The sequence below is a fragment of the Delphinus delphis genome, chromosome 18, assembly GCF_949987515.2.
Source record: "Delphinus delphis chromosome 18, mDelDel1.2, whole genome shotgun sequence".
NCBI classification, from domain to species: Eukaryota; Metazoa; Chordata; class Mammalia; order Artiodactyla; family Delphinidae; genus Delphinus; species Delphinus delphis.
In genome coordinates, this window is record NC_082700.1 from 24,157,759 (window position 1) to 24,178,627 (window position 20,869).

Consider the following 20,869-nt stretch of genomic DNA (forward strand, 5'->3'; position numbering starts at 1 on the left):
ATCACTTCCCCACTCCCTTTCTTTCCCTTCCCTTTCTCTCCTCTTTCTGTATATCAGTAATATTTCCTTGCTAAGCCTGAATCCTAAAGCATGCTGTTACTTTTGCTCATCAGTTGAAAATTTCAGTGGGTTTCACTCCTTCCTGTAGTTTGACTTTCCAGTTCTCATGACAGCAGTATAGGGTGCTTCAAGACTAAATCCTAAATGCCAGACAGGCAACATTCGGGATAATAAAATCAAGGAGCTTTGGCTCCATGTATGGAATCAACTTAACTAAAATCTGATAACTTTGAATTCAAATATAATTACATCATTTAAACATACTGAGAAATGTCATTTTGAAAAATCTCATTATTATTTTCCTTTTCCTGGTGTAAACAATCTCTGAATAGTAGTGTTTATGGAAATAATGAATTATAGGGAAATGTGTCTTCCACATCATAATTAATCATAAATGGTTCTTTACATAAGAACTTAGATTAATCAAATTCTAAACATTCACTGTACCTTTCTGACAAAAATGTTTCGAATTAAGCCTCAAAAAACTAGCCTCTAAATAAACTCCACTGCAAATAAGATGCTAAGGTGGCTTTTAAAAAACCAGTGCGAATTTAGTATATCTAGTTCTATAACCTACTTCACAGATATTTTGGGGGGCGGAAATCACGAAGAAATGTCATAAGTGGTAGGAAACAGCTTTCCTTTCATTTTCACCATATAACTATATCATGACTTGAACTCCACAACTCACTTGGCAGACGATATGACCACTGCATGTTCATCAGAATTGAGGATTTTTGTAAGATGAGCTGCAACTGAGTCTTCATAAATTGTCATCTGAAAAAATAAAAAACTCACACTGTATTATTGTTTCCGGCATTTATACAACTCAGTTATTACTGCTTCAAAAATGGGACCATTTTGACTCATCTGACACATGGTAATGGCTGTAATGAAATATAAATGGATTTAATGAAATAAATAATATATATGAAAGAGTCATTATACAAAATAGATAAACATTTCCTTTCTCTGAAAGGCTCTTTGTTTCTGGAATTCTTTAATTCATGTTCTTAGAAAAATCCATAAAATCCATTAAAAATTTCACTAATGTCAAATAGCTGAATATATATAAAAAAAAAACTCTTACAAGTCAGTACAAAAAAAGCGAGACAATCTAATAAAAATTGGCAAAAGACTAGAAATTAAAGAGGAAGATAGGGCTTCCCTGGTGGCGCAGTGGTTAAGAATCCGTCTGCCAATGCAGGGGACATGGGTTCGAGCCCTGGTCTGGGAAGATCCCACATGCTATGGAGCAACTAAGCCTGTGTGCCGCAACTACTGAGCCCACATGCCACAACTACTGAAGCCCGCACGCCTAGAGCCCACGCCCTGCAACAGGAGAAGCCAGCGCAATGAGACGTCCGCGCACCACAATAAAGACCCAACGCAGCCAAAAATGAATAAATAAAATTTTAAAAATGAAAAATAAATAAAAAAATAAATAAAGAGGAAGATATACAAGTGGTCCATAAGCAGATGAAAAGGTGATCAATCTCATCAGCCATCAGGGAAATAGAAACTAAAACCACAATGCAACACCCCTGTATATCTGCAGAATAGTTAAAAGGAAAACAACAGCAATGACTGGAAAATGCCATGTGCTGGCAAGGTTGTGGAGCAACAGAATGCTCGTACACTGCGGTGGAGGCACGAATTGATACAAACACTCTGGAAAACTGCTGGGTAGTATCTATTAAAGCAGAACGTATGCATAACACTGTAGGACTCAGCCATTCAACTTCTGTTTATACTCAAAAGAAAGGCAGGTGTGCTTTCCCAAAAGACATGTGCTAGAGTGTTCACAGCAGCATCCATTCAATAGTAGAATGGATAAAAAACTGTAGTATATTCGTGCAACAGAATACGACAGGGCAACGAGAATGCATGGTGTACCACTATGTCACAATACAGATGGATCTCACAGACATAATATTTAGGGAAAGAATTCAGAAATGAAGGCGTGTACACATACAAAATGATTCTATTTTATAAAGTACAAAAACGGACAAGATTAACCTATGCTGTTAAAAGTTAAGATAGTGGTTACTGGGGTGGGAGGTGGGGTGATGAAAGAAAGGGGGACACGGGGCGGGGGGCGGGTACCGGTAATGCTGCCTTGTGTCTGGGTGTTGATTACATGTGTTCATTTAGTTTCTGGAAACTTACCAAGCTGTATGTTTATGACATGTGCACTTTTCTGTATGTGTAATTCAAAAAAAAGTTTTTAAAATGCTGAATGCATGTCATTCAATCATGTAAATAAGTATTTCTCTCAACGAAATAATCAAAATGCTAAAGGAATCCCATATCCCCTGATCTATTTGACTCAAACTTTAACATTCTGTTGAAAGAACACATCTTCCTAACACGTAGAAGTGTGCACAATATTTAAACAGCCTCATATTCAGAGCCTTCCACCAAATGTTTGCCTCTACTCTATTCCATGTCACACAGCTCAAAAATGTCCATTATAAACTATCTGCTCTATTCAAGCTGGCCTCCAATGCTCTTCTGACTCAGGTAACCTTTCATTGCTTTTTACCAATCAGCATCAGTTTATTCACACACAAATGAAGATTCAATTACCCGTCCCCCTCTAAAGCCTTCCTGACTAGCTTCTTCCCAAAGCAATCTCAGTCCTGCTTTACACCCATTGCCACCAATGGCAACCAGTGTGCTACTGATTTAAATTTCTATCTTACTGCCTTCAAAGGCAGAGCACATATGGAAAAGAAATTTTACCTGAAAGAAAGAAGGAGAGGGGAGGAACCTCAAAGTTTCACACAATATTGTATTGACTGATAAATCTACTTACTGATCCCTGGTCTAAACATTAAAAACCACATCTTTACAGTTAAGATCAGAAAAATGAAAATGTATCTTCTTAAAAAAGCAAAGGAAGGAAATACTCTTCCAAAAAATTGATTTTATTTCTTTTCCCTACAGGGTAGACTGTCATAGCACATAAGAGGGTCGAGAAAAACTATCAATTCCATTTGAATTTACATTTAAAAAATCCAAGTTTTTGTCCATTAAAAGTAACCAAAGGCATAGAGTACAATCTTTTCCAGAGGAAAAGGAAATAACCTCTATATCCAAGGATAAAATTATTATTATGTTTTTTAATAAATTTATTTATTTTTGGCTGTGCTCGGTCTTCGTTGCTGCACGCAGGCTTTCGCCAGTTGAGAGCACAAGCTCAGTAGTTGTGGCACAGGGGCTTAGTTGCTCTGCGGCATGTGGGATCTTCCCAGACCAGGGCTCGAACCCATGTCCCCTGCATTGGCAAGCGGATTCTTAACCACTGCGCCACCAGGGAAGCTGGGATAAAATTATCGATGCCACTTATTAAGCTATCATGTAGTCACTTAGCAGCCTTAGGAAGGTAAAGTAATAACAGTTGACGTTTTTTATTGTGTACCAGGCACTGTGATTAAATACTTTGTATGTATTTATTCTATTCATTGTCCTGTTTTACAGCCAAGGCACCTAAGGCTCAGGTGAGTGATTTGCCCAAGAACCACAGCTAATGAAGAGCAGACAAGCTACAAGTAGGGATTCTGGGGCTTATTCCATCACACCCCCCACACACACCCTGACCAAGCAAGTCTTGGTCTTTGCCTAATTGTATCTGTCAAATATAAATTTCATAATTGATCAGGTGTATTACTATAACAGCCTCCTGGTTGGGCTTCCTCTGTCTCTCCTGCCCCTTTTCAAACCATTCTCCACTTCAGAACAGAGTGATTTTTTTTTCTAAAGCACAACTCTGATCATGCCACAACCCAGCTTAACATGTCTAAGTTTTCTAGAGAAAGTCCAAAGTCTTCAGCTAACATGTAAGACTCTCCATGATCTGAACCCTCCTTTCCTCTCCTCTGCCCTGTCTTTTGACACCCTTCCCCTGCACCACACGCTCTAACTCTACAGAATTACTTGTAGTGCCCCAAATGTACCAAGGTCCTTACTATCAAGCTCTGCGTAATGCTCTTTTTCAACTAGCTAATTCTTACTTCTCTTTTTTTGTGCTGAAAACCCAGTTTAGGTACAACCTCCTCTGTAAAGACGTCACTGAACTTACCAGGCTAAGAACCCGCTCTTCTGCGCAATCATTATACCCTGAAAATAACTTAAACATTGCTGGTCATTTCCTTGTCTGGCCCTCCCACTAGGCCAGAGATTCCCAAACTTTCTGGGCTCATGCATCCTTAGCGTCTTAGTAATTTCGTCACAGTGCCCCTGGGCCAAAAGAAATACTTAGTAGTAGTTAAGTCCAAACAGCTTAATAAGTATTTATGTCCTGACAACTTAATAACTATTTGAAAAAATAATACACATAAATTAAAAGAAAAGAAATACCTCATTTCATTCTTAAATAACTAGTCGTGAGCCTGTGGGCCCTGTATACATCTCAAACCTTAGAATCAGATTGGACCGTGGTACCCTCATTTCCTATTCAACACTAATTTTTGTGTGGAGTTTGCTTTATATCACAGCAGCTACTGAAAATCTAGCTGCACAAAAACATAATGTCATCAAAAGGAATGTAGTGCAACCTAATATTTAAACTGTGTGCTACCTCAAGCTAGTAGTTTCTGTGATGTCCAACAGATGTTGGGTATTACAATGTTTTCTTTGAAATTTAAAAGAATCTCATGGTAGCCCTCTGAGTTCACTGAGGTGCCTGGCACACAGCTTGGCAAACAGCTCTAAGCTGATCGAAACTAGAGGGTAAGTCTTTTATTTCCAGTCCCAGGTACCAACAGGCACTTAATATTGTTGAATGAATGAAAGAAAACATAAAGTTACAACTTCATAGCATGCCATTACCAAGCAGCTAGAAAACAGACAGAATTGAGGGGAAAGAAGTTTTATTATTCAGTAAGAGTAAATTTAGAAATAAACTAATCAGAAGATTTTCATTTCCAGAAATTTGAGGCCATTCTCTCCTGTGTTTTCAGGGAGTTGACTGGGGTACAGCAGCTCACACCTTCTCTTTGATTACCTTGGCATTGATAACAAGCATCTGTAGACTTACTAGACTTGTATGTTTGGGGAATGATACAGAAGAGACCAAAAACATGACCTCTGCATCAAAAAGTTTTTAATCCAAAAAGAAAGCAGTAGGAATCTGGCTTCCAAGGAATACATAAGGCCAGAGGGCTTTGATGTCAAGATGTCCATTGTTCTAATACAGTTTGGTATTTAGATTAAAAGAAATTTAACAATACGACTTTTTTTTTTTTAAGCCGTGCTGCACAGCCTGTGGGATCTTATTTCCGTGACCAGGGATTGAACGCAGGCCACAGCAGTGAAAGTGCCAAGTCCTAACCACTGGACCTTCAGGGAATTCCCTAACAATACTAATTTTTAATTCACTGTCTACTTTGTGCTAGTCATCGTACCAGATGACAATATAATTAATGGTGAGTGACAATATAATTAATGGTGAGTGAATAATATACATTGCCTGATCCTTACAGTGTGATAGCAGTAAGATGATGGAAGGTGAAGGGGGCTGTGGAACTACTGAAGAAAGACACAGACGTAGGACTTGGGAGATGAGGGATGACCACTTGGAGTGAGTGGTGGACATCTGGAATGAGTGATACCTAAGCTGAGACTTAAGGTGAGAACAGAGTGAACTAGTATGAGGCCAATGGAGAGATGCATATTCATTCGCCAAGGGGTAGAGGAGAGAAGAACGTGATGGCATGGGGATTTTACATTAAATGTAAACAATACATTTTCTGATATTGAGCATTAAGCAATAGAATCATTGTTACTGAAGGAAATCATGGAATCACTATTCTTACAATGTTCAAAAAGTACAACAACAAATAGAATTACTTAATTATGGCCATAAGGAATTAATCAATAAAACTGTCATAATTCCTTAAGCTCTATAATTCTATGGCGCCAGCAGAATGCTAACAGTTAATAAGAAGATCGACCACATTTTGTGGCCTTTTAGGGAAAATTGAAAAAAACAGTAATTTCACAATCATGCATAAGGGAATCCAAAATAAATATTTTACTTAAAAAATATAAGCTGGAACATTAGATTAAGCCTACGAAGAAGGAATATTTAGCTCACTTTTATTTCAGTTTTCAAGGCAAAGAAGTCACACAGTGACTGGTCAGAGTGACTAAGAACACTCATTTAACCTGTAATCTTAAGGCACACTATCTCTTTGTTATGAAATACTTTAATAAAAAAGCAAAATACATGAAGTTTCATTCAAAACTCCTTTACACTAAAAAAGAGCTTTCTTCCATGTAGTTACGATTGTACCTCATATTTAGTGACTACATATATGATAAAAGTAAATTGTCTGACTTTATCTTATATGCCAGGAAATGGACATCTTGAAGTAGGAAGAGCAAAATAATGTCCCTTTTGTCTCTTTGGAGAGAAAATTAATAACATTTAAAAAATACTATTAAGAAAGAAGATTGGTTCCTATGAAAACATGTTTATAGTTGAATAAAATAACAATATAAACAAAAATGCTGCTGGAAAGAAAGTAGTAAATATATTAATCTTTCACAGTAATTACCTCTGGGTGGCAGGACTGTAAATAAAATTTTTACCGTCTTTTTTATATATTTTTGTATTTTCCAAAATTTTTAGAAGCAGTTTTTGCTACTTTTATATCAGGGAAAAAATTTAAATACAGTTAGCTTCTTTAAGGAATAGCCCATGTTTCTAGTTATCATTCCTTTCCTTAGTTTTGACATGATCCTAATTTTCTTGAAGACAAAACAAAGATTTCAACTGTAAAATAAACAGATGAATTTTCCTAGAGGGAAAAATAATCTATCATAGATCAAATGGTCTTAGTGAGTCAGAGAATAATCCTTTGAAAATTAGGTTGTTTTAAATCTCCAGTGCTTTGAGGTTTAATCAGAACGCTGAATCTTTAAGAACGTCTAAAAACTGCAGTTATTAATGGTCTGTAGCAGGGATGGAATGAAGTGCACTGTCTTCCTTTGTTTTATCTCGATCCACAGACTTAACCTAGAGGCCTGTCCTGATGCATCCTCAACACAGCAGGGAAAGCAGGAAGAGAGAAATTCTAATACAATATTCTGGTGACGAGTAAGCATTGATGTGTGTCCGGAGCTGGGCGAACATCTAATATTCAAACAGGTGCTCATGGGTGAAGCAGAAGATGAGTGAAAGCTAACAGGAGCCTGGCATCAGCTGGCTTCCATGGGGCCTGGTTGGTACGAGTAAATAGGCAGGTGAAATATTCAGGGAGAACTATTAGGGTGGGAGCAAGGGAACCTGCACGCCTGGTGCTTTCCACACACTCATCACCTCCTTTAATCCTCCCAACATTGTGGTCTCCTCAACAGCTGAGGTCCATGAAGATGTGACCCACAAAGGCGAGTGATGTGGCTGAATTCACACGCCCAGGGTGGTTGTCATGGAAGGACACTAACCTAGATGGTAAGGATTCTTTCCTCTGGAGGAGAAGACCAGAAGCAGTCAATGAGACCAAACCCCAAACAAGAAAAATTACCATTAAGTGAACATACTACCATATCTTATATGTTTTTTATTGTTCAAGACACTCACCCCCGTTTTCAAATGACAAACAGATAAAGAGTTAAAGTCTTACATAAAATTCTTCAGATGCTTCTGGAGGTTCTGGAAGTAGAGAAGCCTTTGCTGGCAATTTGAGTTCATAGGTCATTATACTCCACCTGAAGGGAGAAAAATCCTTGGTCTAAAATTCCTTTAAAATTTAATAAACTGACTTTGTTCTTACCTCACATACACACAGATGCACATATATTCATGAACTATGGTTTGCTGTGTCTAAAATAACCAAATATGGGAAGAGATGGACTTTTGATAATCTCATAAAATGCTGAATTCATAATTTATGATTTCCATATCTTACCAATTCTCTGATTGGTGACTTCCAAACATCTGAAGGCTATGGCCCACAGTAAGAAATGTAGATATGTAACAAGACCTCTCCTCTTCACTAGGTGCAAAGCATTCTGACTTTTCTATTCCTTTCTGTTTCACTTTTTAAATAATGCTCACTGCAATTTCTAACTAGATTATACAAGTTGCTAATGGGTCACAGCCCCAAATTCTAAAACATGTCCTAGATTAAACAAACGCGTAGTACCTACGAAAAATAAATCATTCTGCACGTAACAATCTGTCTTGCCAAGTCAGCTTATACAGACATGAAATGAAAATTATGAAAATTAGATAAATAGTCCTTCTTACATTAAGAAAGTAAGCATGGGATTGAGAGGAAAAAATTAATAGAAATAATACTTAATTGAGGCAACTTTATTTCAATTAGCTGTAAATATTAATTTCAAACCAGACATTGAATCATTTGGTGTTAGAGAAAAGCAATCAACTCCAGATAAATCCAGTCTTCTATCTAAACTAATTTCAAAATTTGGGAAGAACAATTGGGTAGGGACATTATTGTTGTCAGTAACAGGATGTGAAATAAAAGGTCTTTCAAAGACACAAAGCATAATAAGAGCGGTACTGTAACACATGGATTTTAAGAAAAGCATATCACAGTGGATGCCAGTGATAGAACCTAGAGGAAAATCCCAAGATTAGCATCAGTATGTAAAGAGAGCCTAGTGTATCATTCAGACTAATAAGTCTTTGCATAAAAATTCAAATTCTGAGAGAATTCCCCAAAAGACACAGGTTATATGTTAGGATGTATAAATGAAATAGATGTGTATAGCTACTATTCAACTCTTGACATGAATATACTGTAAATACACATTTGAGCACAAAAAGTCATCCATCCCTTCATTCATCCAGGCAACAGGTATGTACTGAACGTCTCAAAGTGACAGTATTCGAGGGTCAGTCTGGAAATACAAAATTGAATAAGACTTTTCTAATAAAGCTTGTATTCTAGTGCAGTAACAGATGTAATACAAGCAACAAATAAAATAATTAAACTTTGTAAACTTTCAAATAGGGAAAATCACAATTGGAAACATGAAAGTCCAGTTCCGTATATCTGGCAATACTTCTCTGGTCAAAGGATGGTTAAAGAATTGGGAAAGAAATCCACCCAAATGTCCTTGCACCTTCCATGCTATACCTCCTCCCTTTATAGGAAATGATTGGAGCTGATGAAATAGGAGAAAGTGGCAGCACAAGTCAGGAAGGGATGCTTATTGGTACCAGCTAAGCAGAGTTGAAAGCAGAAGTTACAGACCCATTTGGTGAGTATGTGCATTAAACAGAGAGTGCAGTGTTGAAAGCCCCTGGGAAGTAGAGTCTGGATTTCATTCCAGACAGCCAGTTCAACCACTTATTAGCTATGTGACACTGCTAATATAAAAACCTCCTGAGCCTTTTCACCTGTGAGATGGTATGATAATGATATTAGCCATTTCTAAATGTACAGTGAGGATTAAAGGAGATGATACTCTATCAAGTAAAGTAACTAGAAGTGCCAGGCAGACAAAAAATACTATTCATTGTTACTCCACTGTCTCCGCAAGACTCAATTTTCATCTTTGTAAAACAGTCATAACAATGCTTTTCTTAGCCAGTGTTGTTTTGAGGGTCAAATAAATTAATATATATGAAAAAGCATATATGATGTGGAATATTATTAAACATCAATTTTTTCACCTGTTCTTTACAAATGGTATTCTTAAATTAGTAAGGAAAGCACTGGAACAAAATATTCTTATGTTTCTAAACAACAGTCCTAGCTTTTTAAATCCCCTTTGATTTGTTTTTTCTTGTGCTTTTTTGGGTTTTTTTGCAGGTCTGTATTAAGGAATTTTACCAAGGGGGTGTTGTTTCTCTGCTAACCACCTAGAGAAATTAATTTTTATAACTTACAAGGGAAAAGCACACACCCAGAGCAGAGGAAATGCCTCACAGCATTTCCTAGGTTGCGGGGAGAGTGGTATTTAAATTTACAACAAAAAGCCATTTAAAATACCTTGTGGGGTTTGGTTAGCACTGAACTGGGCAGTCATCTGGGAAATCACCTCCAGGCTCTTTAAAGACTGGAGACTGAGTCCACTTTATGCTCCCAAACTACTGGGGGATCCCTTCCATGACTGGTTTGGGATAAACACAGGCAAATGCTTGCCAGCCCAGCTTTCTTTCTAAATCTTCTGTCAGCAAAAGAATCAGCCATTACAACATTACCTTATGTCAGGCAAGGTTACAATTAATTAGGTTATAGCTTATTTTAGAGTAATTACATTTTAGCTTGGTGGCTCCCTGATGGGATTTCGTTATTTTCGGGAAGAGTACCACAGATGGCTAATCCTATCAAAGTTGTTTTGATTCATGCTAGCTCCAATTTATAATGAGATTTTGACATTTGTGTCCCACTTATGATGGAGGTTACTGAGCCCTGGTTGCTCCCTATACCCCAATTCTAAGCACCTCCTGCATAATACTCAGGGCACACACACTGCGATTGCTTTTTTACATGTGGGGCGTTTAGAGAGAAAGCAGTTAAGAGAGGCAGTCGAGGATAACATAAAAACAGTGATAGCTCCTTCATGTGAATCTGTCTTCCTAACACTTCCCTGTCCCTGGGAAAAGATCGTTTTTTAGTATTTTGTTGGTTCAATTCCTTCTCAATGTGTATAATTAAGAAGAGATATTCTAAAAAATCTAAAGTTTATATGTCTTTCTTAGTTTTAATGAAACCAGAAGATGAAGGGACCATACCTATTATACTCATCAAAAGCCCCCCCACTAACTATTTAAGCTTTCTGAGCCAAATAGCAGTTAAAAGTAATTAGTATCAACATAGCCTTCTATATTATCTTTAAAATAATGGATTCAGGGTTTCCCTGGTGGCACAGTGGTTGAGAGTCCGCCTGCCGATGCAGGGGACACGGGTTCGTGCCCCGGTCCGGGAAGATCCCACATGCTGCAGAGTGGCTGGGCCCGTGAGCCATGGCCGCTGGGCCTGCGCGTCCGGAGCCTGTGCTCCGCGATGGGAGAGGCCACAACAGTGAGAGGCCCATGTACCGCAAAAAAGAAATAATAATAATAATGGATTCATTAAACTAGTTTCCTCATTTTTTTTTTTTTTTACAATTCATTCATTCACTCAAAAAAACATATTTATTGAGTGTCTATTCTGTGCCAGGCTCTGTTCTAGACCTCAGGGGTGGACCCCCGTCAGGGGTTACCGTCAGTACAATTTTAGAAGAGAATTTGTTATTACCTGTCCAACATTTTGGTGCTGGCTCGTTCCAGCTTCTCAAGTATCTGAGGAAGTTGGGTGTCGTCATCGTATGAGCCTCCCCAGCCAAGAACCCGGGCAAGGTCATTTCCTGTACCCAGAGGCAGTACTCCCAGCTGACACTGAAAGACAGCCCCACAGGAGACCTCAGACAAGTTGACACACAGGGACTCTGACATTTCTGTACATCACTGGTCAGCAGGTTAGGATAACTAGCAGTGAAAGGAATGACCACTTGCCTGTTTATTCAAGTTGAGCTTATCAATTTCTGACAAAACCCAACCTACACTTCCATCTCCTCCACAAACAAGAATCCGAAAATTGTCAAACTTCTGGAATAATCTTAAACTGAAAGAAAAAAGTATTTTACTTTAGTGTAAGTAAATAAAAATCACGTTCCCCAATTCTTTGTCATTCTGTTAGTTATTGGTATTCATGTTCAGATTAAATATAGGAACTCTTACATATGAATTATACTATAAAAATCAATTTGAGTGCAATGTGTAACTCAAGAAAATGTCTTAATCATAAAGCGGAAAGGAGATTATAAGTAGAAACGGAGATAATATTAGGAAAAAAGGGGAGTGAGAAATGAGAAAACAAAAAAGAAGCAGAACCCAGGAAAGAGAATGAAAGGTAAGCGATAGGAGACGGTAAGAGTACTGACTTTTCTCTTTACTTCACAAGGATATGTTATTTCCATGAGTAGCATATTACAAACTAGGGAGAAGAATCTAGGGCACTGGTGCTCCTGAGTGGCACAGGGGCAGTTCCTCAAGAGACCCACCAAACCTTGCCCAATGTACCCCTGCCATACTCCCTGTAGCTGTTTTGCTTCCTCTTTTCCTATTCTCAGGTCAATCTTTCTACTTCTGTCTTCCTTCATCTCAAATTTTGACACATTTCACCCTGAGAATGTACCTTTGTACACCTCAAGTATTGTGGAAAATCGAAAAAAATATGGAGACAATCTCGAGAAGTTTCACAAAGGGAGTTGCTTAGAATTTTAGAGGATGGGTAGAAAAAATAAATGTCAAAAATATAAGATATTGGAACCATCGAGGATTATAAAACGGATATGCTAGAAAGGGGGACAAAGCTAACCAGCAATGGGAGAGACAAAGGTGAGGAGAGAGGCTAGATGAGGAAGTGCCAGGACACATGCAGGAGAAAGGAAGGGAGGTACGAGCACATAAGGAAAGAGCTGGGTTCAAATGAAGAAGACCAACACTCATGGGACCAGAAGGGCTTGAGACAGCAAGAAAAAGGCAATGGAAACGAGAAGGAAGACCCTGAAAGGACACAGTGAAAAGAGGCACAAAGAGAGACTGAGGAGAGACACAGAGAAGATAGGAGAGTGCTAAATCACAAAACACAAAGGCCTTCTCAGGAACTGGTATCTCAAATCTTCATTTCTACTTCTGTGTTTATGATTTAAGGTGACAGTGGAACCCAAGAGAAAAGCCGAGTTGGCGTAAGTAAATTATAAGGAGATCACAGGCTCTTGGGTCAGATGACACAATATCGCCTCTTCAACAAAAATCATATATATATACACTGTATATATATGATTCAAATTGAGGCACAAAATGTATTCAAAGTGCCTCAAGGCATATTTTCCCTCTTGAAAATATATTTAAGCTTTTCCCCCCAGATTTTAGGTTATACGACATTCCAGAAAGTTTGAAATGAACAATGAACAAAAGTACTTATTTGTCATGTACGGGAACTGAGTCTGAAATCCTTGAGGGCCTGTCCTTGAGGCCCACAACAGTATCTGTGCTTTGGTTAAATAATTGATTATTTGTATTATATGCAACTCAGTACTACCCTCCCATGCAAATCATTTTCTCAAGTTATTTTTTGTATTTCTATATTTACACAAGTTGATCTACTTTGTAGAGCTAAGCAAACAGAATTGTTTGATGTAGGATATATTCTGAAACATTTTCTAAACAAGCTTTAGAACTTTCAGCACCCAAGAAAGATATATAAATATCAAAAAGTTTATGTTAAAATTTATAATCAGAACTTTAAAAAAAGGGAGATGTCAGAAGATCAACACAGAGATGTCTAGATGAATCTGCAATTTTCATCAGCTGAAAAACCAAGTGTATTTCGTGCTCAGTGCTACATATCATTCAAACGAGATTTATCAATAATCAATTACCCTAAATGAGGACCGCCATTCATCAAATCAAACACCTGAGCTGGATTTAGTAACTGTTTAAATCGGCGAAGAAACTTTACTCCCTGATTATCTCCACTCTTAGAATTGACAAAAACCAATAGAGGACTAACACAGAATGAAAATGTTGCTCTACAGAAACCTGTTAAAAAAAAGAAACAAAACACAGCACAAGATCAATACGTACAGCTTTCTCTTTTTAAACTCTTAAAAAAACTTCAGAGGAAAAAAGATAAATTCATAAATAAAGAACCTTGTTTATTACTTTAACAATGTTATCATTTAGCGCCCCCAGAAGGAGACAGGTTTATTATTTACACACTAAGACCATAGAACTTATCTTTTAAAATGTGCACTATAATGAAAAATCATACCAAAGATGGTAAAAGTATTAATCATAGATAAATTGAGATCTACCACCTGCCTTAACAACACTTAATTATTAAGAGAAACCAATCATAGTCTATAAATTCACAATTGTTAAAGGATTCATGTTCATTTTCGGCATTACATTTAACTCCTCCTTGATAAGGCCTCAGAAAATATTTTTAAATTTTATAATAAATAACAGAACTTTGATATATCAGGGTTTGGTTGGGGGGCTGTTAATAACACAGGTTAACAAATCATATTTTCTGCAGCTTATAATATCTATGATATCCTCTGGCATCATTTACATAAAAAGTTTGAAAAGCATAAGGCACTTTATCGATGCAAAACATTGATAAGAGTTCATGGTAAAAGCCTTTTGTAATATGGTTTGCTTACAAGGAAGTTATTAGTATGCTATTCCAAAACCAGTGCTGTAAACAGGTTCTTCAGTACGTACAATTAAGTTGTAAAATTCCAGAAAAAGTGAATGAATTTATAGGAGTATAAATTCCTACAATGAAATGGTAAGAAAACACATTTCAATAAGAGCTATGCTAACGGGCAGCTTCAATTACGGAGGGGGAAAAATTGCTTATAAAAAATTAATCTTTTCATATTGCATTTTGTTACAGAATAACAATCTTATTTTATTTGCTGAAATGTAAATCTTATACACTGTAATTTCACCACTGTGTTAATAGTTATGTTTTTACACCTTAATTTTAAAACGTTCTTTTATAAATTAAATGTACTGTTCTGCAATTGAAATGGAATTATTATATAAAAACTAACCAGAATAACCAATTACAGTTCTATTTATTCTAGGAAAATAGACATACATATCAACATTTGATATACCAGGAATATACATACTTACACTACTGCTACATACCATCAGAATCGGTGCTGTTCAGTGCAATTGGAGGTATGACAGATACTCTACATTGGCCAAGTGGACATATAGGATGATATAAATCTTTGCAGGCAGTGTGTACCTAACAACAATGAAATAAACCTTCAGGAATCATAAAAACACATCAATGTTTTATTATGGTATAAATTATATCTAAGGAACTGGTAAATGAAGATCAAGTGCATCCCCAAATGTTCAGTAATTCATAAATTACTTTAATGTCACAATATTTATACCTCTAAGGAATGGCCTAATCATTTTAGAGATGGGAATTTGATGTGGTCTGTACAGCCTGTTTTCATGATTGTCTCAGGCAAGTAGTATGTAGTCAATAAATGCCTGGTGAAGGGAAGGAGAGTGGAAGAGAAGAGGAAGAAGTGCAGAGGAAGGGAGGAAGGAAGGGAGGAGGAGGGAAGGAAGAAGGGAAGCGAACCAGTGAGTGTCAATATAATTGTCCATAGGAAATGATGAAGACATCTACCTTATAAAATTCTTACAGAATTTAATGAAGATTAATACAATCTGTAATGTGTCTGCTCTTTCTGCAGTGATCTATAACTTTCTATTCACACATCTTTTATAATATTGTCATGTTATTATACTTATAAGTACATCCGTGCCTATGTTCTCAGCTAGACTTCTGGCTCTGTAAGGAAAAGGAGAAGGTCCTATTATTGCCCTCTCATCTTGGAAAATGATACACATCACAGGCACTCAGCAAGTGTGTTAACTCTATAGAACAAAAAGTTTCAAGGTCACGCAAGCAGGGCAAACGTATCAAGTAGGACCCAGGCAATTTAGAATAATTTATGTACTCAGCTAGAGAGCCTTTAAATGTTTCATTAGTAAGAGCAGGCACTTCCTAAAGCACTTATTTAATAAGACTTTATTTCATTAGTCCTTTTAGAAAACTGGCATATCAATTAAACATGTATTTATCAAAACTTTTGAGAAAATAATTGAAATTTAATAGCGATTCTTGTTCTGCTGATGACCTAATTTTGGACCATTTCCTGTTATGACTTATAATCATTAACAATCCAAATGGATTTTAGAAAAATGAGTAGGCACAGATAGTTTTAAAAGGAATTTAAGACGTATGAGAATCATAGGGTATTTTGCTCTATGATTACAACAATGTTAAATGAGAAAAGCAGAGATAAAATTGTATCTTCACTATTTTTACAGAAAAGGTAAAACTATGCCCAGAGATTGGACAACAGCTGGAAAAATTAAGAATTATTAGGATTGTGGAACTATGGTTTTGTTTTGTTTTGAACCAGGTGACTATGTTTAGACACTAGATGTTTTGCTCTTAGAAACTCGTATTTTAAAGGCATCAAAGTATCATAATGGATAAATGATAGTGTATAGGAAGTACAAGATAAAGAGGCATGTAACAAAAGTGATGGCGGCCCAGAAACCTGCATGTCTAACTGACACATGGAATGATTTCATGCAAAGGTGATATTTAAGTTTGCCAGGAAAAAAGAGGAAAGACATTCCAGAATCATCCCTTCTACAGTCTATAATAATACTTCTGTCCCATTTGCGAAATTTTTAAAATGTGGCAGAGAGTAGAACAAGCAAGTAAAAAACCTAATTTAACTCCTACTGCTTTTCTAACTCCTACTGTTAAACTTAATAAAGTTTAAAAACTGCTGACTAATTTACCCCTCCCCCGCTTTCCCTTCTGGTTACCATAAGTTTGTTTGCTATGTCTGTGGAATAAATTAGGAGTGTGGGATTAACATACACACACTATGATATATCAAATAGATAACCAACAAGGACCTACTATATAGCACAGGGAACTATACTCAATATTTTGTAATAACCTATAAAGGAAAAGAATCTGAAAAAGAATACATAAACATATATATGTAGGTATAACTGAGTCACTGTGCTGTATACCTGAAACTCACACAACATTGTAAATCAACTACAATAGAAAAAGACAACTACTGACTAAACACAAGTAGAGACCTATATATTGCAGGTGAAGACAACTTACACAAAACCTTTCTAAAATAATGCATCACACAGATGACCTGCTTGCTTTTCAAAAAATTAGAAAAGAACAGCTGAAGTTCCAGAAGTAGAGAAATAGACTTCAGTAAATGCAGACTAATAAAAATAGTGGTAGATGCATACATCAGTGGTTGTCCCCCCAAAAAAGAAATCTTAGTTGGGATGGAATCTTGATTTAAAATCCTGTTTATGTGAGTACTCCTTTAAAATAAGGAACAGCAGAAGGGGGTTTTCAGGGTTAGGGTTGCACCAAAACTCCAAAGAGGGGTATCTAATATAGTCTGCATATTATATTAAATGGGATAAAAGAAATAAAAAGTAACATCTATGTCAATAAAAGAGGCAATCGATGAAGAATAACAAAAGCATGGGGATGAAGAAAATCATGTTCGATTCAAAAATGAAAAAGAGGGGACTACCTTGGCGGTCCAGTGGTTAAGACTCCTCACGTCCACTGCAGGGGGCATGGGTTCCACCCCTGGTGGAGAACTAAGATCCCGCGTGCCGGGCAGCGCGGCCAAAAAAAATTAAAAACAAAAACGAAAAAGAAACACAAGATTGTCTATCAGGCCTGACTAAAAAATTATAGGACTTCTTTTTCTCTGTGGCCTATGGACTCAATCGCATTGATTATGAAATCAACATATCACACGCACATCTCTTGCATTTGCTCATCTTCACCGTGCTTATTAAAAGCAATGGTTTTCCGTCTTTTTGTTGGGGGGAGAGGGGCTGACTTCCAAGACTCAAAACACGACCAAACAACTCTGCCCCAAAGCAAGGCAATCAGCATCGTAATCAGACAGCATCACCCGGCGCTCAGGTGAGCACTCACTGCCTCCTCGTCCTGCTGTCTTTTAGCCCCACATCACCCTCTGAGGGGCGTGAGGTCACCCTCTGAGGGGCGTGAGGTCACCCTCTGAGGGGCGTGAGGCCACCCTCTGAGTTCCTGCACCGACTGCCCTCCTGCAGGGTGGAGGCCCAGTCCTCACAGTCTGGCAGAGATGGGACCCTTGCTTGCCGTTGGCTCCACGTTACGCTGTGTCTGCTTCTCACCACTTTCTTGCACATGCAAAGAAGTTTTAAAATATTTACTTATTTATATAACATGAATGTATATAACCTAAATTATATCAGTGCACAGCCTACTGAACTCGGCTTCTTTCTCTCGGAGAACACACACGGGATTGTAGAAAACTTACACTTGGCCTATTAATCAAAATTTGGTGGCTTTCTGTGGGCAACAGGTAGTAAAACAGGCTGAAAACAGCAAACCACTTAAGGGTGGCTAAAGCTCGATGAAAAACAATAAAACTGTGGGAAAGAGGTCCTCACACAAAGGGACAAGAGTAGGTGTCACAAAAAGGGCATTTGCAAAAGTAACCAGAGTGGAAGGAACGCATCTTGAAAAAGATGAACCTTACAAACGGGTGCGTGTACTACCAGGCTCTGCTCTGTCATAAATTCTTAGCTTTGTCTCTAAATCACACAGATGGAAAAGGTACAGAAAGGAACATTTTAAATGGAAAATAATTATAAAACTCTCACCATCGTTTTACACCAAAGGCATCTCCAGTCTTGAAGACGGAGAACGCTGCCACACGTTTTTTCACAGACAGCACACTTGGCACTCACCGGCAAGTTACCCTCGAGCCACTGGTGGGGCATAGCCAGCTGTGCAGCAGGAAGAAAGGGCAGTCAAATTAAAGACCATGGAGGACATCATTCTTAGCCAAGGGAAGAGATACAATGATTTCTTACTCTATGGAATCAGCATCATGTATCATTCGTGGCATACGTTCATTTCCCCCACATTTATTGAGCATCTATTATGCCCTGAGCACTGTAGGGATATAAAGATAAGTAAGACTAAACCCCTGCCCTGCAGGACTTGCAGTCTCGCTGAGGAGAAAGGCACATAGAGAGAATATCATAAAGTGACCATGAAGTGTTATCAGCGATTCACATGCAAGGCAGTCAAGGTTTTGAAGGTGGGGGGCACCACTGAGAGGAGGCCCCAAAGTCTCAGGAGTGAACATCTGAGTAAACGGCTGAGCTGAGCCTTAAAGAATAACTTAGTTGGCCAGATAAGGGTCCAGAGCACCAGCCCAGCACAGCAACCACTCCTAAGCCCTTACACAACATTCCCCTTGAAACTTAAGAGCTGAAGGAAGCTGCAAAGAACTGGATTGAAAATAAAAAGTCACAATCAACCAAAACCTTCCATCTAATCATAATAATAAACACTTCCCCTGAACCCTCTGTCGTAATTGAACTAATAGACGCTCCCACTTAATTTCCACAGGAGAGGAGAATAAAAGAGCGGAGGTGGAGGTGCCGGGGAGAGATGGGAGACAGTACGAGCTTACCCCATCCTCGTTCTCTATGATGTCCTTCCCGATGGAGGCCAGGGTCGTCCACTTGCAGTTATTTGTTGCTCTCACTGCACACCTTTTATGAGCCTTGAACTTACACACTAAAAAAAAAAAGTGAACCATTGCTAAATGAATATGCACTTTTGGACCAACAATGAAAGGAAATCACAGCATGAAATTTTAAAGTGGTCGGGGGGCAGAAGAAAAACAATATTTGTAAAAGCTTCTATTACTCTTCAATGATATTCTAAAAAGCAAATATGGCTATGTGTTTATGAAGCACTTTGATCAAGCTATAGATTGCTACTTAAAGAGATTCCACTTACTCTAAAAGAAGAAAAGAAAGGAAATAAATGCAAAAAAAAAATATTGAGGAGGAGGGAGACAACATACACAAAACAGAAGAAAATAAAATTCAGTAATACAGGAGGGCTGGTAACAGCCAATTTCTTAAGTCTGGGTGCTGGCTACATGAATGCGTTTAATTTGTGAAAATGCAACAAGCTGTGCACACTTCTGATATTTGCTTTTTTCTGTACGTATAATATACTTAAATCAAAAGTTTGAAACTACCAGAGAGATAAAAACCAAGATAATTCAGGGGAATTTTAAAGTGCAAGTACGTCAAGAAAATATCCAGGCATCATGGGAAATAGGTTGACGAGGGTCACAAAGATGGCACTGTCTTGAAAGTATCCTGTTGGGATGACTACATGACAATGTAGAAGAAAGGAATGATGAAGTGACGTTCCTACTTCAGGCATCGCTAATTCTCCCAGGCCATATTATCAAAAAGGTGCCTGCAAAGGAGAAGTAAGAGGAAACAACCGAGACAGAAGCCGCACATACATGAAAAAACAAATAAACCACAGATGATTTGAAAAATTAACCCTTGCTTATGAAAATCAGAACTTGACTCCTACTAAGCTTATCCATCCCTCTAGGGACACACATTATCCAAGCGTTAATGGATACTGATGTTATTATAAAAGAGTTTCTGACTTTTCAGGCGGCTCCTTATCACATGGTTTTGGAATTTCTACCAGTAAATCGTTAACAAATTTGAAATGACGGGTTACGCACCATTCTCTTTAAATTGTCCTAGTTTGATGTAACATGAAAACGAAGGGGTCAAGTAAAATAACTAAGATGCCTATAGCCAAATGTTCAGAATGCTTCAAGTATCATGAATAGCCGATATATAAATGGCCACTTAAATTGAGCTGGTTTTTCCTTTAAAAATATTAGTCTATAGACACTGGCAATGTTTCATTTACCTGGTCTTTTGTGTACAATGACAAGTTCTTTCCTAGAAATCATACTATTTTTGTTATAAATGACTTTGTGACTAAGCACAGACTTCATATAGGAAACAAGTTTTCAACTGAATTTTACTGCTGATAAACAACAGTATAAAGAAACAGCACCATAGGAAATTAGCTTAGTTTGCAAAAAAAATTTAGCGTGACCGTTCCTTTTTGCTCCAAGTGACTTTTAAATTATTTAATATTTTAAACTATTTAAATGTTGTCATCTGTTACTGTATTTCTCAAGAGCATGGTTCTAGTTTTAGTTCTAGTTTTAAAAAGCAGGCTGCTTTTTAAGTACAAATAAGTACTTGATATTAACAGTCAGTATTTTTTCTAAGAGGTAAAGAAGGAAGTAAAAAGAGGGCAACAGAGTATAATTT

The 20,869-nt window shown here is 37.5% G+C and overlaps 1 protein-coding gene across 2 annotated transcripts in view; it reads right to left on the reverse strand.

Moving 5' to 3' along the window:
- Nucleotides 1-20,869, reverse strand: part of DGKH (diacylglycerol kinase eta) — a 177,855-nt gene that overhangs the window by 49,389 nt on the left and 107,597 nt on the right. For both annotated transcript variants that reach the window (XM_059995505.1, XM_059995507.1), the window contains exons 7-14: nt 19,174-19,280; nt 18,353-18,478; nt 14,753-14,855; nt 13,471-13,630; nt 11,540-11,648; nt 11,283-11,422; nt 7,692-7,776; nt 752-837 (exon numbers count right to left, since the gene is read on the reverse strand). In XM_059995505.1, coding sequence (XP_059851488.1) covers nt 752-837; nt 7,692-7,776; nt 11,283-11,422; nt 11,540-11,648; nt 13,471-13,630; nt 14,753-14,855; nt 18,353-18,478; nt 19,174-19,280 — 916 coding nt within the window. The remainder of the gene's footprint in view (nt 1-751; nt 838-7,691; nt 7,777-11,282; nt 11,423-11,539; nt 11,649-13,470; nt 13,631-14,752; nt 14,856-18,352; nt 18,479-19,173; nt 19,281-20,869) is intronic.